This window comes from Carcharhinus amblyrhynchos, chromosome 12, assembly GCF_965287045.1.
Source record: "Carcharhinus amblyrhynchos chromosome 12, sCarAmb.v2.hapA, whole genome shotgun sequence".
Taxonomy (NCBI): domain Eukaryota; kingdom Metazoa; phylum Chordata; class Chondrichthyes; order Carcharhiniformes; family Carcharhinidae; genus Carcharhinus; species Carcharhinus amblyrhynchos.
In genome coordinates this window covers 2,322,156-2,342,008 of record NC_137335.1, presented here as the reverse complement: position 1 = coordinate 2,342,008, position 19,853 = coordinate 2,322,156, and the positions used below count along the sequence as shown (strand labels likewise).

Below are 19,853 nucleotides of genomic sequence, written 5' to 3'. Positions count from 1 at the left end.
CCTGAACTCATTCCTTTCCTGCAGTTACCTTTTATCGTTTCATCTGCAGATTGCTTCAGTGTATCAACATTTCCTTTCCATCATTATCTCAAAATGTTTAATATACCTTTATCCTCCTCTGTTTGACCTTTTTTTTCTCAGTGCTGTGTCATTCTTTCTCTTACCCTTGTTATCATCACATTTTCTAAAACATTTTTGGGATTTCCTCCATTTCCTACACTGTAACCCTCTCATCGGCCTTTTACCTTCCCAGTATATTCCCTAAATTCCTTATCTTTTAGCCTTCATAATCGTCTACCTGAGGCTAACAGGATTTAGTGTTCTGCCCCTGGTTCAGGGAATCTCCTTTGCAGTTATTGACCGGAATGCTCGCCCATGAAGGTCGACACTGGCGAGGATGATTCAAAGGAACTTTGCAGTTTGGACTAGGCTGTGAGTTTAGACCAGCTTGAAATAACTCCGACTTTGAGTTTCTTCACCCTGACGGAAGAACGATTGCCTTGCATTTCTGTAGCGCCTTTCACAGCCGTAGCCCGTCCCCAAGCACTTGCGAGCCAATCTAGTGCCTCCAAACCATAGTCACACTGCTGTAACGTAGGGAATATGGCAGCTGCTCTGTGCACCGCAAACTCGCACACACAACCGTGAGCTAACAGATGGAGATTGAGGGATGAATGTTGGCCAAGGCATCAGGAATACTCGGCCTGATCCTGATCAGAATAGTGCCGGGGGATGAGATGGTCTCAGTGTAATGTCTCATCTGGAATATGGTTCCTCTGACAGTGCAGCACTCCCTCGGTACTGCACTGGAATGTCGGCCTAGATTTAGTACTGACCTCTGGGGAGCGGGACTTGAATCTACGAGCTTCTGACTCCTGCGATGAGAGTGCTACCAAATAAAGCACAGCTCCTAATTCCAAATAAAGAGTTTTTTTGCCACTCCGAGTTGGGATCAGGGTAGCAATGCGCACCGGCATTTTCTGATGATTTGCTTGTGTTGATTCTTGTCTCCCTGAAGATGAGAATCTGCCCTAGCGTTGGGTTATTACACGCTGATGAGTTTTAGCTGCACAGACCCAAGCTCATCTTGTCTCCTGAGTATAGTGTTGAAGCTGTCTGGGAGGGTGGGGAGTCAGTGTGATTGTTACATACAGCCTCCCACTTTGCTCAGATACTTGGCTTAGGGCCCGATGTTCTCATAAATTGCCCATACTCTAAGGTGCCTCACAAACGCTGAGTAATTTCCTGTGCCTTGGACCTTGTCTCTTCACTCAGTTGTTGAGTGGCGAGGTTTGGTGACTGGCATGGTTAGAAACCTGCCACCACGCTTGATCCTTTCCATCTACACTGTGGTGGTTCCCCTGTTCGCTCTCACTGTGAAGCTGAGTAGCGGTGACGTGCAGAGTGAAGGGTAGCACGCAAGGTAGAAAAACCATCAGAAACAGGATTGAAAGGATAGTGGGAATAGAAAAATAAATTTAAATGAAGCTTGCTTTCTGCTTTGTTCCTCATGGGGACCTGGGCATCGCTGGCTGGGCCAGCATTTATTGCCCATCTCTAGTTTTGCCCTCTCAGGGCAGTTTGAGAGTTAACCACATTGCTGTGGCTCTGGAGTCACGTGTAGGCCAGACCGGGTAAGGATGGCAGATTTCCTACCCTAAAGGGCATTAGTGAACCAGATGGGTCTTTGGGCAAGTGATGATGGTTGCCGTGATCACCGTTACTGAGACTAGAACATAGAACATACATAGAACATTACAGCGCAGAACAGGCCCTTCGGCCCACGATGTTGCGCCGACCAGTTACAAAAACAATGACCCACTAGCCTATACCAATCCCTTTTCGTCCATAAACCTATCCAGAGATCTCTTAAACGCCCCCAAACTAGACGCATTTACAACCGCAGCAGGCAGGGCATTCCAATCCCTCACCACCCTCTGGGTAAAGAACCTACCCCTGACATCCGTCCTGTAGCTACCCCCCCCTTAATTTAAAGCCATGCCCCCTCGTGCTAGTTCCAGACTTACTAATTACATTTAAATTCCAGCAGCTGCTGTGGTGGGATTTGAAACCGGGTCTCCAGAGTGGACCTCTGGGGTTATTAGCCCGGTGATCCCCCCCCCCCCCCCCCCACATTACCGCTCGGTGCGTGCTGAGACACCAGGAGTTAGCATGCTGTGTTATCGAGAATTGGCCACACCCAGCAGGCTACACACGCGGGTGCACCCTGCACCCAGCCCGGTTACTGCCTATCTCTCCATCCATATCTCTGTCTCGCCTCCCAGTTTAAAGATCGTTTCCAACACCTCGAGTGCCAAATCCACTGAGATCAGCTGACTCAACACAGACTGAACTGTTGAACTTGGGATATTTTAGTTTGATTTGATTTATTGTTGTCACAGTGAAAAGCATTGTTTCTCGCACGCTATATAGACAAAGCATACCGTTCATAGAGAAGGAAAGGAGAGGGTGCAGAATGTAGTGTTACAGTCATAGCTACGGTGTAGAGAAAGATCAGCTTAATGTGAGGTCAGTCCATTCAAACGTCTAACAGCAGCAGGGAAGAAGCTGTTCTTGAGTTGGTTAGTACATGACCTCAGACTTTTTATCTTTTTCCTGATGGAAGAAGGTGGAAGGGAGAATGTCCAGGGCGTGTGGGGTCCTTGATTTTGCTGGCTGTTTTTCCCTGAGGCAGTGGGAAGTGTAGACAGGGTCAATGGATGGGAGGCTGGTTTGCGTGATGGATTGGGGCTACATTCACAACTCTGTAGTTACTTGCAGTCTTGAGCAGAGCAGGAGCCCATACCAAACTTGATCCAACCAGAAAGAATGCATCTGGTGCATTGGTAAAAGTTGGTGAGAGTTGTAGCTGACTTGCCAAATTTCCTTAGTCTCCTGTGAAAGTAGAGGCATTGGTGGGTTTTCTTAACTACAGTGTTATGCGATTAATAGCAACCTGGCAGCAGCTTTTTACATGAAAGATTTTAGAATAATTTTATGTGTAAATGACCTATTTTTGCAAGATAATCCTAAAAAACATCTTAATATTGGTCCAATGATTTCCCATCTGATCATAATCACTTGACGTATAAAGCTCTTCAAAGGGTAAAAGGGCAGGTTCAGACTTTGTGCTAAAATATTATTGGTTACATAAAAGGCTGAATTTACAGCCTGCACCATCTGGGGTTGAAAATGTTGTGCTGTCCCAGTTTTGGTACATTTGAATTTTTGCAAAGATGTCTATTTTCATTTTTCTAAGACTTTAGTGGACAGCAGGGAATAATACCAATGGAAACAGACCTTTCCAAGGGTGGCACAATGGTTAGTGCCAGGGACCTGGGTTCAATTCTCGGCTCGAGTCACTGTCTGTGTGGAGTTTGCACATTCTCCTCGTATCTGCGTGGGTTTCCTTCCACAGTCTGAAAGACGTGCTGGTTAGATGCTAAATTCTCAGTGTGCCCGAACAGGTGCCGGAGGAGATTTTCACAGTAACTTCATTACAGTGTTAATGTAAGCCTTACTTGTGACACTAATAAACAAACCTTAAACTTTAAAACTTTTCCTGCACTCAGTGTTCTTGTTATTATGACAAACTTTCCTGTAGAACTTGTGATCTTTGCATAGGGTGGAGATTTCAAGCTTTTATACCAGCTTCAAATATCCATAAGTGTTTGTGCAAATTAACCTTTGGTCTTGAGGAGTAGCTACATTCCTGAATTGTTGAAATTGGCAGGGGTGTGGGGGCATTGTATTACCTTGTTTATTGCTAAATATTGGGTGGTGCAGGTTACCGTGTAACTACCAATTGTTGTAAAAACCCATCTGGTTCACTCATGCTTTAGGGAAGGAAATCTGCCATCCTTACCTGGTCTGGCCTACACGTGATTCCAGAGCCACAGCATTGTACTTGACTCTCAAGTGCGATTCGGTTGCCGAGCAGGCAGTTCACCACTGCCTTCTGGAGGAGAGTTGGGGGCGGACTCTGTCAGCACTTCCCACACCCCCAGAATCGATTGGAAAAATGTCTCAAGTTGCTGCTTTTTACTGTTCTCGGTGCATGTTGAGGTACCAGGCGATAGCAAGTCATACAGTCGTGTATAGACCTTTGGTGAGACCACAGCTGGAGTATTGTGTGCAGTTCTGGTCACCACATTATCGGAAGGGATGGGATTGCACTGGAGGGGGTGCAGAGGAGATTCACCAGGAAGCTGCCTGGGATGGAATAGTTAAATTATAAAGAGAGTTTGCGTAGGCTTGGGTTGTTTTGTTGGAGCAGAGAAGATTGAGGGGCGAACTCATCGAGGTGTACAAGATTATGAGGGACACGGACAGAGTGGATAAGGAGCAGCTGTCCCCCTTGGTTGAAGGGTCAGTCACGAGGGGACATGGGCTCAAGGTGAGGGGCAGGAGGTTTGGGGGGGATGTGAGGAGAAACCTTTTTACCCAGAGGGTGGTGAGGGTGTGGAATGCGCTGCCTGGGAGGGTGGGATGCCTCAAATCCTTTAAAAAGTATCTGGATGAGCACTTGGCACATCGTAACATTCAGGGTTATGGGCCAAGTGCTGGCAGATGGGATTAGGTGGGAGTTCAGGTGTTGGTGCAGATTCGATGGGCCGAAGGGCCTCTTCTGCACTCGATGATTGGTTGCTGTCAGTTATCATACAATCAAACAGAGAGAGAAAGAGACATTTGTTTTATCTGAGTTTCGAGGTGCTGTGTTTCGCCTGCCACGTTAACCATCAGTAACTGTGGCCTTCCCTTCGCAGTGACAGCTACATTGTACGTGTCAAAGCTGTGGTTATGACCAGAGATGACTCGGGATGGTTACCACAAGATGGAGGTGGTCTCAGTCGAGTTGGCGTCTGTAAGGTCACTCAACCAGAGGCTGCTGGGAGAAGTGATTTTCTCATTCGCGGCGAGCGCCTTCGAGACAAGCAGGTAAGACCAGCAGTGTTCGTAAAGAGGCTGAAAAAATAACCTCCACCTCTTTGGGCAACAGAAGGAAAGGATCTATGTTGACCATTTGTGTTTACCCGTTTTCTGACCCACTTTATAAGGTGCTTCAGTCAATATTAGGCAGGTTCCTCAGGCAGCGTCACATATCTCTCATAGCCTCGGAAGTTGACAGCACATCTGTCTGTTGCTGGTGGTATTCTCCTTGTGACGGTGACCACCACCACCGCCCTCCCCTCCCCTCCCCTCCCCTCCCCCTCCCCTCCCCCTCCCCTCCCCTCCCCCTCCCCTCCCCTCCCCTCCCCCCCCCCCGGCATGGTGATAGGTCAGGAGGTCAGGCATATTGCTCCAATGGTCACAAAGGAATGCTATCACATGTCTTGTTCCAATGTTTTAAACTTGGTAAACCTGTGGTGGTCCAAAGTTCAGCTGCCCAATACCCCAACCCTCACCAAGCTCTGTTCCTCCCATCATCCTCGCCTTCACTGGCCTCTTGGCAATCAATGTCATACTTATTAAATTCTCATCCTTCCTTTCAAATTCCTCCAAAGCTTCATTTCCCTCATCTCCCCCAACAACTTTCCCTATTTCTGTAATCTCATCCAACAACCTTCCCTATTTCTCTAACTGCCTACAGCCCTCCCCATGTCTGTAACCTCCTCCAGCCCCTACAATGCTCCCTATCTCTGTAACCTCCTCCAGCCCCTACACCCCTCCCTATCTCTGTAACCTCCTCCAGCCCCTACACCCCTCCCTATCTCTGTAACCTCCTCCAGCCCCTACACCTGGAGAAAACCCACACAGACTTGGGGAGAACGTGCAGACAGTGACCCAAGCCGGGAATCGAACCTGGGTCCCTGGGACTGAGAGGCAGCAGTGCTGACCACTGTGCCACCGTGCTGTTCACCAATTCAGATCGAAACAGAATGATGGAAAATTGTATCCAACTCCAGAACAAATATGATCACCTCTTGAATAAGACCACATCTTTGAGGAAATGTTGGTGCTATATAAATAAACATTTCTGTTCAAGGCACCTATTACAAAGTTGGTAAAGATCCTGCATGGTGATTCAGAATGTTGGACAATATTCCGGGACATACACAATCCGTTCTGTAATCCTGTCATTCCCAGGCAGGGCAGCAAAAGAAACTCAGCTACTGGCTCAAAATATTCCCTAAGCCATTGGTCAGAAATAATGTGAATGTTTGCAAGAGAATCTTATTCCACGTAAATACTGGAAAACCAAGATATCTTGATCTGTTTTTTAATCATGGATAACGCAGCAGTGATTTGAGCTGGTGTGATTATAGAAAGGAGGGTGATTGAGTTGCTCTGACTATGGATCTGATCACCTTGCTGCTTGTTTCCAAGTCACCCACGATCAAAGAAACGGGTGGCGCAGTGGTTAGCGCTGCTGCCTCACAGCGCCAGGGACCTGGGTTCGATTCCCAGCTTGGGTCAGCATCTATGTGGAGATTGCACGTTCTCCCCGTCTCTGCGTGGGTTTTCACTGGTTTCCCTCCCACATTCCAAAGATGTGCGGATTAGGTGGATTGACTATGCAAAATTCACCCTCCAGGTACCCAAACAGGTGCCAGAGTGTGGGGATTTTCACAGTAACTGCATTGCAGGGTTGATCTAAGCCTACCCGTGACACCAATAAATAAATTTGAAACTTAAAACTCTAATAAAGGATCTGCCAGGATCAACAATAGCGCAGGGACAGGCCATTCAGCCCAACACTGGTATTTAGCTCCACACGAGCCTCCCCTCTTGTTCATTTAATGTGGGCTTCTTGTTCCTTTCCTCATTTGTGCAAAATTCGGAGAAGGTTAGTGGGATTGGAAGGGGCTCAAGTCCATATTGAAAAGAATTCTTTCTATCTGAGACCTTGACTAACCTGTTCTACTGCTATCACACCGGTTACTGCTGGAAGCCCCATTGTGCACTAAAACATTCCTCTTAAACAATCAGATTTTCAAATCGCCCCAATAATTGGAAGGCAGATTATTTTGTGTCTGTAGACAGCTTGTAGACTCCACCAATGACCTTGTTCACGCTGTTTATTTCTCTCTCTCTCTCTCTCTCTCTGAAGGTTGTATTGGAGTGTTTCTTGAAAAAGGACCTGGTTTACACTAAAGCAACACCTACGTTCCACCATTGGATGGTTGATAACAGGAAGTTTGGACTTACGTTTCAAAGCCCCGCGGATGCACGAGCTTTTGACCGAGGTGTGAGGAAGGCGGTCGAGGATCTTACTGAAGGTACCGTACCACACGTGTGTTCTGTCGTTCTACTGCCCTTAAACACGACTGTGGCCATGCTGATACGGCAAGTGCACACTCTGCCTTGCCACAAGCAAACAGCCTGCACCAAAATATAGGATACGATAGCACAGTGGGTTAGCGCTGCTGCCTCTCAGCGCCAGGGACCTGGGTTCGATTCCCCACTTGGGTCACTGTCTGTGCAGAGTCTGCACATTCTCCCCGTGTCTGTGTGGGTTTCTTCCCACAGTCTGAAGGACGTGCTGGTTAGGATGCATTGGCCGTGCTAAATTCTCCCTCAGTGTACCCGAACAGGTGCCGGAGTGTGGTGACTAGAGGATTTTCACAGTAATTTCATGTGAATATAAGCCTACTTGTGGCCAATAAATAAATAAACTTAATCTATAGAACACAAGGAAAGGCATAATGTGCACTCTGACAGAAGCTTCGTCATGGAACTGTATTTGTTTTATAACTCAAACAAAAACAGAAAATGCTGGAAAATCTCAGCAGGTCTGACGGCACCTGCGGAGAGAGAATGGAGCCAACGTTTCGGGTCTGGACGACCCTTCATCAGAGTTCCCCAGTGTAGAGGAGATCCCAGTGACACGGAGTTACTGCATTGCACTCAACTGAAGGAGTGATGTGTAAATCGTTAGGACTGTGGTGGTATTGTGCTGGAGGGAGTGGAAATGGTGGCAGGCGACCAGTTGAATGTAGAGGCTGCTGGAGGAGTGGGGGGACGGTGGGCCCATCAGTCAGGGTGCAGACAGTATCCTCAGCTGAGCAGAGAAGAATCTGAAGCTCTGGTATTGAAGATGGCTTCACCAGAGCAGATACCACAGAGAAGGAGAATATAGAAAGAGAGAGTCCTTACAGGAAATATAATCAAGGTCAATGTGGGGTCACTGGGCTTATAGTAAATATTGATTGACAGCTTATCCCTAAAAATGGAGGAAGGAAGGCCAGGAAATATCTCCTACATGACTCGGTATCAAATTTAATTTGAGTTCACCTGTGAGATCCTGGGATGCTTTCCAACACTAAAGCATCTGACCTCCTGTTCAGCCGGCTTATTGGATGAGTTATTTGGCACGGAATGTTTATGCCAGGGTGTCAGCTCTCTGGAATGTTCATTGAAGGATTGAAGAATGTCACATTGTTCCGAGTCTAGTCTGAGGATATCTCTTCCCAATTTGTCCCCACGTGTTAGGAGCAATTAGCCAGATTCATTTGGCTGAGATTCAGGATTATTGCAAAGAGGAATGGATTGCTGTGCAAAGCCACTTTTTGAGTTGTATCAGTGTGTCGGTCGGAGCACTGGCAGCCTTCCTTCCCTGAAGAACACTCTCAGTAAATAACTGAAGGACGCTCTGGCGGTTCTCCTCTTCACTCTGGTGCTAGCCCACAAACTAGGTGGAGTACATTTAATTTAAGTTGTCAAATTCTCCACCTCCCCGCACCCCCTACCCCGCCTTTCTACCTTGACCCATTCAGAGTTATAACCACTGTGCCATGGCAACCTTCTAACTTAAGGAACGGTGGCACAGTGGTTAGCACTGCTGCCTCACAGCGCCAGGGATCCGAGTTCGATTCCTGGCCTCGGGTGACTGTGTGGAGTTTGCACATTCTCCCTGTATCTGTGTGGGTTTCCTCCACTCCTGGGTTTCCCCTCTCAGTCCAAAGATGTGCAGGTTAGGTTGATTGGCTGGCTGTGCTAAATTGCCCGTTAGTGTCATGGGGATTAGTGGGGTAAATACATGGGGTTATGGGGATAGGGTCTGGGTGGGATCGTGATCGGTGCAGACTCGATGGGCCAAATGACCATCTCCTGCGCTGTAGGGATTCTAAGACTTCTAAGTGTTTCTTTGCTTGTTGTATACGACGGTGCAGAGGGACCTCGGGGTCCTTGTGCATGAGTCGCAAAAACCCAGCCTGCAGGTGCAGCAGGTGGTCAGGAAGGCGAATGGGATGCTGGCCTTCATAGCGAGGGGGATTGAATATAAAAGTAGGGAGGTCTTGCTGCAGCTGTATAGGGCATTGGTGAGGCCGCAGCTGGAGTACTGTGTGCAGTTTTGGGCGCCGCACCTGCGCAAGGATATTTTGGCCTTGGAGGGAGTGCAGAGGAGGTTTACTAGGCTGATACCGGAGTTGAGGGGGTTGAGCTATGAGGAGAGGCTGAATAAACTAGGCTTGTACTCGTTAGAGTTTAGAAGAATGAGGGGAGATCTCATTGAGACGTATAAGATGATGAATGGGATGGATAGGATAGAGGTGGAAAGACTCTTCCCGCTCAAAAAAGACAGTAGGACTAGGGGGCACAGCCTCAAGATAAAGGGGGGGCAGTTCAGAACGGAGTTGAGGAGGAACTTCTTCACTCAAAGGGTGGTGAATCTCTGGAATTCTCTGCCCGTTGAAGTGGTGGAGGCTGCCTCGCTAAATATTTTTAAGAAGCGGGTTGATAGGTTTTTGATAAGAGAGGGGATTAAGGGTTATGGGGAGAGGGCGGGAAAGTGGAACTGAGCCACGACAGATCAGCCATGATCTTATTGAATGGCGGGGCAGGCTCGAAGGGCCAGATGGCCTACTCCTGCTCCTATTTCTTATGTTCTTATGTTCTTATGTATAATATAGCTGATGTTGTCAGCACTGACGAAAGATTCTGTGTTTATTAATAATGTCGCTTTCTTCGCCCCTCCAGGGTCAACAACATCGTCTTCGACAGTTCAGAATGAAGTGGAGGTTGGGGATGATGATGTTTTTACAGTAAGTAGGAGGTACTGCCAATACTGGCTACTTCACTTGCATCAAACTCAGGCGTTAATGTTAACATTCTTCATTCAAATTCATTGAACTGTTTTCGTGTTTGGAAGGTCTCCAGACAACACGGTACCGTGTCGCTGCATGGAATTGTGTGTCAGTGTTTGGGTCTGAGAATTGTGGAAATATGTTAATGTTTTTGCTGAGCAAGGATAAGCTTTGTGACTGATGTTGAAGTTTGTGAAATCTGCTGGACCCTTGACCGTGACCATGGACTTTAACAGTCAAATTTCCAGAGAGATGCAGTTATTGAAGGGAGGAGGCTTCCTGTGCCTTTGCAAATATCAACCTTTGTTTCTGTTTGTTTAGTTGATGGCATCTTCCCTAAACACAGTCTCAACGGCGAGACTATTTTACACTTTGACTTGTAAATAACGTGTTAAGCCATTCAAATGAATGGTTGCCTCATTAGCTGTATTGCTGAATGATTGCGCAGACCTGCATCTCTCCCCCTCGCTTGCCAATGTTGCTCTTAACCTTTGACCTGATGTATTTGTGAAAAGTGAAAGTTCCGAAATGCATCGTTAAATGTGTAAATATGGATTGCGAATTCTGGCGTTGCGTTTCCTTATAGGGCAGAGTATCTATCCAGGGGTATGAGCGTGTCACTGCCGCCTTTATAACGTGAGGGTTGGCATGGTAGATGGTACTTCTTCACAAGTTGTTTGTGGCAGAATTATTTCAGCATTTCTTTAACTTCAGTGCTGAATAATGGTGTAGACCAAGCTTCATTCACTGATGAACATAACCTGCGAGTTCAAAGGCTGTGATAAATCTTGACGTTATAAAGAACCTATAATCTCACTCCCCCAACCATCTCAAACCAAATGTCAGAGGTAGTTGGGGGCTATGAGAATTATTCTAGACATTAAATATTGTGAAAGGTTCTCGTGTGAACCCTTTAGGGAATAGCTTGTGTTGTAAATTTTTTTATTCATTCCTGGGACGTGGATATCACTGGCTGGGCCCAGCATTTATTGCCCATCCCTAGTTGCCCCTTGAGAAGGTGGGGGTGAGCTGCCTTCTTGAATCGCTGCAGTCCACGTGCTGTGGGTTGACCCACAATGCCGAAAGGCAAGGAATTCCAGGATTTTGACCCAGTGATTGTGAAGGAACGGCCGATGTATTTCCAGGTCAGGATGGTGAGAGACTTAGAGGGGATCTTGCAGGTGGTGGTGTTACCTTGTCCTTCTAGATGGAAGTGGTCTTGGGTTTGGAAGGTGCTGTCTAAAATCTTCAGTGAATTGCTGCAGTGCATCTTGTAGATAGTACACGCTGCTGCTTCTGAGTATCGGGGTGGAGGGAGTGGACGCTTGTAGATGTGGTGCCAATCAAGTGGGGCTGCTTTGTCCTGGATGGTGTCAAGCCCTGTGAGTGTTGTTGGTGCTGGGCTCATCCAGGCAATTGGGCAGCGTCCCATCACACTGCTGACTTGTTCCTTGTAGATGGTGGACAGGCTCTGGGGAGTCAGGAGGTGAGTTACTCACCACAGGATTCCTAGCCTGTGACCTGCTCTTGTGGTCACTGTTTATGAGGTGAGTTCAGTTGAGTTTCTGGTCAATGATAACCCCAAGGATGTTGACAGTGGGGGATTCAGTGATGGTCACACCATTGAATGTCAAGGGGCAGTGGTTAGAGTGTCTCTTATTGGTGATGGTCATAGCCTGACATTTGTGTGGTGTGAATGTTATTTGCCACTTGTCAACCCAAGCCTGGATATTGTCCAGATCTTGCTGCGTTTGGACATGGTCTGCGTCAGTATCTGAGGAGTTGCGAATGGTGAACGTTGTGCAATCATCACCGAACATCCCCACTTCTCACCTTGTGATGGAGGGAAGGTCATTGACGAAGCAGCTGAAGATGGTTGGGCCAAGGATACTACCCCGAGAGACTCCTGCAGAGATGTCCTGGAGCCTGACCCTCCACAACCACAACCATCTTCCTATGTACCAGGTATGACTCCAGCCAGCACAGAGTTTGTCCCCTGATACCCAATGATTCCAGTTTCACTGGGGCTCCCGGTTGCCACACTCAGTCTAATGCTTGATGTTAAGCGCAGTCGCTCTCCCCTCACCTCTGGATTCAGCTCCTTTTTGTCTGTGTTTGAACCAAGGCTGTAATGAGGTCAGGAGTTGAGTGACCCTGGAGAAACCCAAACTGGGCGTCGCTGAGCAGGTGCTGCTGGATCGCGCTGTCGATAACCCCTTCCATCACTTCACTGATGATCGAGAATAGACTGATAATTGTCCAGTTGGATTTGTCCTGCTTTTTGTGTACAGGACATACCTGGGCAGTTTTCCCACATAGTTGGGTAGATGCCAGTGTTGTAACTGTACTGGAAGAGCTTGGCTAGAGGAGCGACGAGTTCTGGAGCACAAGTCTTCAGTACTATTGCCAGAATGTTCTCAGAGCCCATTGCCTTCGCAGGATCCAGTACCTCCCAGTCGTTTCCTGATATCACGGGGAGTGAATCGAGTTGTCTGGAGACCACTGGAGGAGGCTGAGATGGATCATCCAATTGAAGATTGTTGCGAATGCTTCAGCCTTATCTTCTGCTCTGATGTGCTGGGCTCCTCCATCGTTGAGAGTGGGGATATTTGCAGAGTCTCCTTCTCCAATGAGTTGTTCATTCGTCCACCACCATTTTCAACTGGCTATGGAAGGACTGCAGAGTTTAGACCTGACCCATCGGTTGTGGGAACGCTTAGCTCTGTCTATCACTTGCTGTTTATGTTGTTTGACGCGCGAGCAGTCCAGCGTTGAGGCTTCACCAGGTTGATGCCTCAGTTTTAGGTTAGCCTGGTGCTGCTCCTGGCATGCCCTCCTGCACTCTCCATTGAACCAGGGTTGATCCCCTGGTTTGATGGGAATGGTTGGGTGGGGGATATGCCGGGCTGTGAGGTTACAGATTGTGCTGGAGTACAGTTCCACTGCTGATGGCCCACAGCACCTTGTGGATGCCCAGTCTGGAGTTGCTGGATCAGTTTGAAGTCCGTCCCGTTTAGCGCAGTGATAGTGTCACAACACGATGGGGGTTATTCTCATTGTGAAGGTGGGACTTTGTCTCCACAAGGACTGTGCGGTGGTCACTCTTACCGATACTGTCATGGATGAGGTTAAGTATATTATTTCCTTTTATTGGTTCCCTGCTGCAGACCCAGTCTGGCAGTTACACTCTTTAGAACCCGACCAGTTTGATCAGTATTGCTGCTGCCGAGACACTCTTGGTGGGCATTGAAATCCCCCACCCTGAGTAGATTTTGCGCCTTCAGCACCCTGAGTGCTTCCTCCAAGTATTGTTCAACATGGAGAAATACTGATTCATCAGCGGAAGGAGGACAGGACGGGGTAACCAATAGGAGGTTTCCTTCTTTAACCTGAAGCCATGAGACTTCATGGGGTCCGGAGTCAATGTTAGTTTGCCCAGGGCAACTCCCTCCCGACTGTAGACCACTGTGCTGCCACCTCCACCTGGTCTGTCCTGTCGGTGGGACAGGGATGGTAATGGTGGTGTCTGGGGGGGTTATCGCCATCCCAACACCCTGGCGAAAGGGGTCCTCTGAGGGAGGCCTGCACTGACCTGCCTTCCACTCGCTTGTGTTTCGGGCGTTAGACCTTGGTCTGACCGAGCTGTTGAAAAGGAGTTGATTGAGTGGATGAAGAGAAACTATTTCTTTAGGAAGTGGGGTGGGGGGGGGGGTGGGGAGGTGGGGAGAGGCGGAATCCAGAATGAAGAAACACAAGTTTTAACTTGGAAGTCAGCCCATTCAAGAGAGTGTTCAAGAAACACCTCTTCACACAAAGAACAGGAAACATTTTGGATCCCCCCACTCTCCCCAGATGCTGGAGTGTTGACTGAGATTGGTAAGGCTTTGGGGGGGTGGGGAGGAGTAAGGCTATCTGGGGATATGGAGCAAAAGTCAAAGGGGTTAAATGACGCTCCTGTGAAGAAGAATAACAGCGTGGCAGGGGGCCAGGGGATCTTCCCAATGTCCTGACCAGTATTTATCCCACAATCGATGCCACACAAGCTGACTACCTGGTTGTTTATTACACGGTTTGTGGGAGTTTCTGTGCTGAATAGTACTTGCCATGTTTCTGATCTTGCAACAGTGACAGCCCTTCAAGAAGAACATCATTGGCTGTAAAGCTCTTTGAGATGTCAGTTGATTGCAGGAGGTGCTATATAAATGCAAGATTCTTTTTCTTTCTTAGACTGTGAATTATCTTTAATCTGATTTATTATTGTCTCATGCATTAACATAGAGTGAAAAGTATTGTTACTTGCATGCTATACGGACAGAGCCTACCATTCATAGGGTACATAAGGGAGAAGGAAATGAGAGTGTGCAGATTGTAGTGTTACAGTCACAGCTAGGGTGTAGAGAAAGATCAACTTAATGATATGACGATGCCAGTGTTGGATTGGGATGGGCACGGTGAGAAGTTTCACAACATCAGGTCAAAGTCCAACCCAACCCAACTCTCCCCTCACAGGAGCAGCGCTCCGAAAGCTCATGATTCCAAATAAATTGTTAGACTTTAACCTGATATTGTGGAACTTAATGCGAGGTAGGTCCATTCAAAAGTCTGACAGCAGCAGGGAAGAAACTGTTCTTGAGTCGGTCGGTACGTGACCTCAAATGATTGTATCGTTTTCCCGACGGAAGAAGGTGGAAGAGAGAATGTCCGGGGTGCCTGGGGTCTGTACCTCAAACTGAAAGCAGGAGCAGGCTTGAGGACTTGAATGGCTTCCTCTAGACCCTGTCTTCGTAATGGTGCTCCCAGTCTTCGTGGAGTTTAAGGAGCAGTATTTCCTGAAACCGTTGATGGTATTCAGAGAGTGGCACCTTTGGGAGTCAGGGTAGGTACGCCATCAGAGAATCCGACTATTCCCATTTCATTCCGAGTGATATCTGGCAGCAGCAGCCCCCCCCCGGAGCGCTGGTTAAATACATTCCTGTTTTGCTGGAATTTGCTCTGACGGATGGGCTGGTGTCACAGGGTGATTTCTGGGAGGGTGCTACTGGGCTCCCCCCCCCACATTCATTCCCTCCTGCTGCAAGTCAGTGGTTGTCGCTGAATCTCCTGCAGTGTGTCTCGCGCCACATCGGAGCCGGAATGTCCCAGCCCAGGGCAACTAATCCTCTTCAAAGTCAGCCCCCTCCACCCGGTCATTAAAACAGACTGCTGGCTGCCCCTGCAAAACCTCCCTGTTGCTTTCTACTTACCCGTGTGGAGGTGACTTCGAGCCCCTCTCTGACCGTGAGAGTGCCTTTCTGTGGTATGGTCCCTCCGGGAATGTATTTTTAGACCACTTTCAGAAGTTGTGTGCCTGTCGTCCCAGAGTGAAAGTGGGATAGGGATCAGTTTAAGCCAAGACGTGTGATGGTGCATCAGGATCTGTCAAATCCCCCAAACTATTTGATGCCTTGGAGAAATGTTTCTGTTTTTAAGTTAAAAATAGGTCGTTTTAACTCTCCCCTCGTCAACTCGTGCATTCACTATCGCAAACTTGCCTCCAACACTCAGACAAGCAGGAACAGATCTCACTCAATCCTTGTCTGCAGCTCCCTGTACCTCTCGCATCTCCATTCCAATAATCTGTCACTGCTCCTCACTGACACAATACATAAATAAATGTTCGGGTAATGAGAGAGTCTACACTCTAAGAAATGTTGTATTTATATTTTGCGGTGCACTTTTTATTTAAAAGAAAGTTGCCTATTCTACATGAATACTCGTGATAATATTTTCTTTTGGAACGCAGCTCAGGATTGAGGCCAGACTAACATAAGATTTATTTCTAAATAAAATTGATCTTGAGACTGTCGACTTCACTAATAGAAGGTCACAGCACTTTTTAAAGATCTGTTGTGGCCGTGTTGAGTAGAGTTGAGATTCTGAGAGGTAGGAGTTCAGAGGCTGTGCTGTGCTAACTTGCCAGTGAAGCCAGTGTCTTGTGACATGTCTGCCAGATTGTTCTGACACTTGGCATTTTATTCATTTCCAGTCTTTTGTCACCATCTGATGAGGAGAGTAACAGGAGGCTGGGTTCAAAGGTGACTTCCTGCAGTCTTTAGTCAAGCTATCATTAACAACTGCTTCCAAACCAGCTGCCAGAGTGATTTATCTCAGCACTGGGCAAGGCCACTCTCGCTCAGTGTGCAGCCTAGTGCTCACTTCACACAGTCCAGCTCAGCATCACCCAGTCCGCAATGTTTGACTTCTACATGCCTATTTCTTAAACACTTACACTTCTCTTTTTTCCTTCCTTTCTTTCTTTCTCTCTTTCTTTCTCTCTCTCTTTTTCTCTCTCTCTCTCTCTCTTTCTGTCTCTCTCTCTCTTTTTCTCTCTCTCTCTCTCTCTCGTGCACACACTTCTTCTCTGAGCTGGTTGGTAGGCTGAATCTCTGGACGATGGGTTTATTTTGTCCCGTGTTGCAGGCACAGTTCACAGCACTGTGATGGATTACAGTCTGTGGGTCAGGGAAACAGTTGCTTTCGCTTTGACAGTGCTAACCTGATGCGTGCAATGTCAGAGCGAAAGGAACTGACCCTTTCCGAGTGCTTGTACAGACCTGATTCGAGGCGACACTGATTCTGATGGAGATTTACAACCTGGGGGACAGGAAGGGTTGAGAGCTGATGAATTATCGGAACGAACCAAAACTGTCTCCCCACATCCGATCCAATGTGAGCGTTGCTGCTGTGTTATTATCGGGGATCGGGGGGTGTTTAATTGGAATTATTCTGTCTGCTGGGTGCAACAGAAATGAATCCAATCCACCAATCAACATGCTGGAATTCCATTCTTTTAGAGCTTTATATTTCCAATATGAGTTCTGTATCTGAATATGGAATTACAGCAGGGAATCAGGCCCTTCGGCCCAACCTGTCCATACTGCCCTTTTTTTTAACCCCTAAGCTAATCCCAATTGCCCACGTTTGGCCCATATCCCTCTGTACCCATCTTACCCATGTAACTGTCTCAATGTTTTTTATAAGACAAAATTGTACCCGCCTCTACTACTGCCTCTGGCAGCTTGTTCCAGACACTCACCACCCTCTGTGTGAAAAAATTGTCCCTCTGGACACTTTTGTATCTCTCCCCTCTCACCTTAAACCTGTGCCCTCTAGTTTTAGACTCCCCTACCTTTGGGAAAAGATATTGACTATCTCGCTGATCTGTGCCCCTCATTATTTTATAGACCTCTATAAGATCACCCCTCAGCCTCCTCCGCTCCAGAGAAAAATGTCCCAGTCTATCCAGCCTCTCCTTTATAACTCAATCCATCAAGTCCCAGTAGCATCCTAGTAAATCTTTTCTGCACTCTTTCTAGTTTAATAATATCCTTTGCATGACCAGAACTGTACACAGTATTCCAAGTGTGGCTTTACCAATGTCTTGGACACCATCAACAGGACGTCCCAACTCCTGTATTCAATGTTCTAACTGATGAAACCAAGCATGCTGAATGCCTTCTTCACCACTCTGTCCACCTGTGACTCCACTTTCAAGGAGCTAAGAACCTGTACCCTGAGATCTCTTTGTTCTGTAACTCTCCCCAGTGCCCTACCATTAACTGAGTAAGTCCTGCCCTGGTTCAATCGACCAAAATGCGTCACCTCGTATTTATCTAAATTAAACTCCATCTGCCATTCGTCAGCCCACTGGCCCAATTGATCAAGATCCCATTGCAATTGGAGATAACTTTCTTCACTGTCCACTATGCCACCAATCTTAGTGTCATCTGCAAACTTATTAACCATGCCCCCTATATTCTCATCCAAATCATTAATATAAATGATAAATAACAGGGGACCCAGCACTGATCCCTGAGGCACACCGCTGGTCACAGGCCTCCAGTTTGAAAACAATCCTGTATCCATTTAGATGTCTCACCCTGGATCCCATGAGATTTAATTTTGTGCAACAACCTACCATGCGGTACCTTGTCAAAGGTCTTGCTAAACTCCATGTAGACAACATCAACTGCACTGCCCTCATCTACCTTCTTGGTTACCCCTTCAAAAAACTCAATCAAATTAGTGACGCATGATTTCCTGGAAGACATTTTGACCAAAATTTTTAGTCATTTCTCAAACTCTGCCACAGGTGAAGGCAATGGGATAGTGGTATTGTCATTGGACTAGTAATCCAGGGACCGGGGTAATGCTCTAGGTACCCAGGGTTCGAATCCCACTGTGGGAATGGTAGGAAATGAATCCCAACAATTCAACAAAAAAAATCTGGAATTTGAAGGATGACCATGAAACCATTGTCAGAAAAACCCACCTGGCTCACTACTGTCCTTTAGGGAAGGAAATCTGCCGTCCTTACCCGGTCTGGCCTTCATGTGACTCCAGAGCCACAGCAATGTGGTTGACTCTCAACTGCCCTCCAAGGGCAATTAAGGATGGGCAATAAATGCTGACCAGCCAGCGACACCCATGTCCCAGGAATGGAGAAACGCCACTGCTGCCTATCCCACCTTTCTGTGCTGCTGGAGTCGGATATCCGACTTTCCAGGACATTGTGCTTGGGAAAATTGCCTGTTGGAATATAAATTTCTCCTGCGTTTTCTCCAATTGCTCCTGCTTGCTAAATGAAGGAAGATTGTCATGGTAACTGGGTTATATGTAAAATTCTGGTTATTTATTAAAAAGCTGGTGTTTACACAGTGAAATTCACATTGCTCTCCGCCTGCCAACATCCGCTATTAGCACATAGTGCCAAATGATTCAGGAGGTTATTGCTGGCAAGCTGATTGCAGAGAGTTTGCAGTTAAAGGGGAAGGGGAGCTGCCTGCGAAGATATTACAGCGGCCTGCTCACTCACTCAGCTCCCAGCGCCGTGGATACGGTTCAGATTTACACACTCTTACACTGCCTGCTTTTAGCTCATTGCACCCATAAATCTGCCCCTATCCAGACATTCCAGATTGGAAACACTTGATTCAGGGTCACACAGACACTGAACTCCATCCAGAACTCATCCCTAAATCCGAGGGGTTGTTTTCTCCTTCATCTGTCTCCATCTCTTTCTTTCTCCTCTTCCTCTCTCTCTGTCTCTCTCTTTCTCCCACTCTCTCTCTTTCTCCCTCTCCCTCTCTTTCTCCTCCCCCCCCCTCCTCTTTCTCTCCCCCCCCCCCTCTCTGACCTTGAGAAGGTGGTGTTGATCTGCCTCCTTGAACCCGCTGCAGTCCCTGTGGTGTAGGTACACACACAGTGCTGTTAGGGAGGGTTTTGACCCAGCGCCAATGAAGGAACAGCCGAAATGTTTGTAAGTGCGGATGGTGTGTGGCTGAGAGGGGAGCCTCCAGCTGCTGCTGTTCCCAGGTATCTGATACCTCTTGTCCTTGTGGGTGATAAGGAGAACGTGTGTTTGGAAGGTGCTGTCGAAGGAACCTTGGTGAGTTCCTGCAGAGCATCTTGTAGACGGTACACACGGCTCCTACTGAGCATTGGTGATGGAGGGAGTGGATAGTGGGTGTGCCTCTGTCTGTGTGTTTGGAGTGGTCTGTGTGTGGGGGTGTTTATGGGGGGACGGTCTGTGCGTGTGTGGGGGTGTTTATGGGGGAGGCTCGGTGTGGGGGTGTTTATGGGGGAGGCTCGGTGTGGGGGTGTTTATGGGGGAGGCTCGGTGTGGGGGTGTTTATGGGGGAGGCTCGGTGTGGGGGTGTTTATGGGGGAGAGTCTGTGTGTGTGGGGGTGTGTTTGGGGGGAGAGTCGGTGTGGGGGTGTTTATGGGGGAGAGTGTGTGTGTGTGGGGGTGTTTATGGGGGAGAGTCTGTGTGGGGGTGTTTATGG

General features: G+C 47.7%; 1 protein-coding gene across 1 annotated transcript in view; it reads left to right on the top strand.

Annotated features, from left to right (window-relative positions):
• LOC145350737 (sprouty-related, EVH1 domain-containing protein 2-like) overlaps nucleotides 1–19,853 on the top strand; it is a 97,884-nt gene that overhangs the window by 52,787 nt on the left and 25,244 nt on the right. Inside the window, exons 2-4 of the mRNA XM_080199982.1 lie at nucleotides 4,767–4,938; nucleotides 7,052–7,220; nucleotides 9,922–9,986. Of these exons, the coding sequence (XP_080056108.1) occupies nucleotides 4,767–4,938; nucleotides 7,052–7,220; nucleotides 9,922–9,986 (406 nt within the window). The remainder of the gene's footprint in view (nucleotides 1–4,766; nucleotides 4,939–7,051; nucleotides 7,221–9,921; nucleotides 9,987–19,853) is intronic.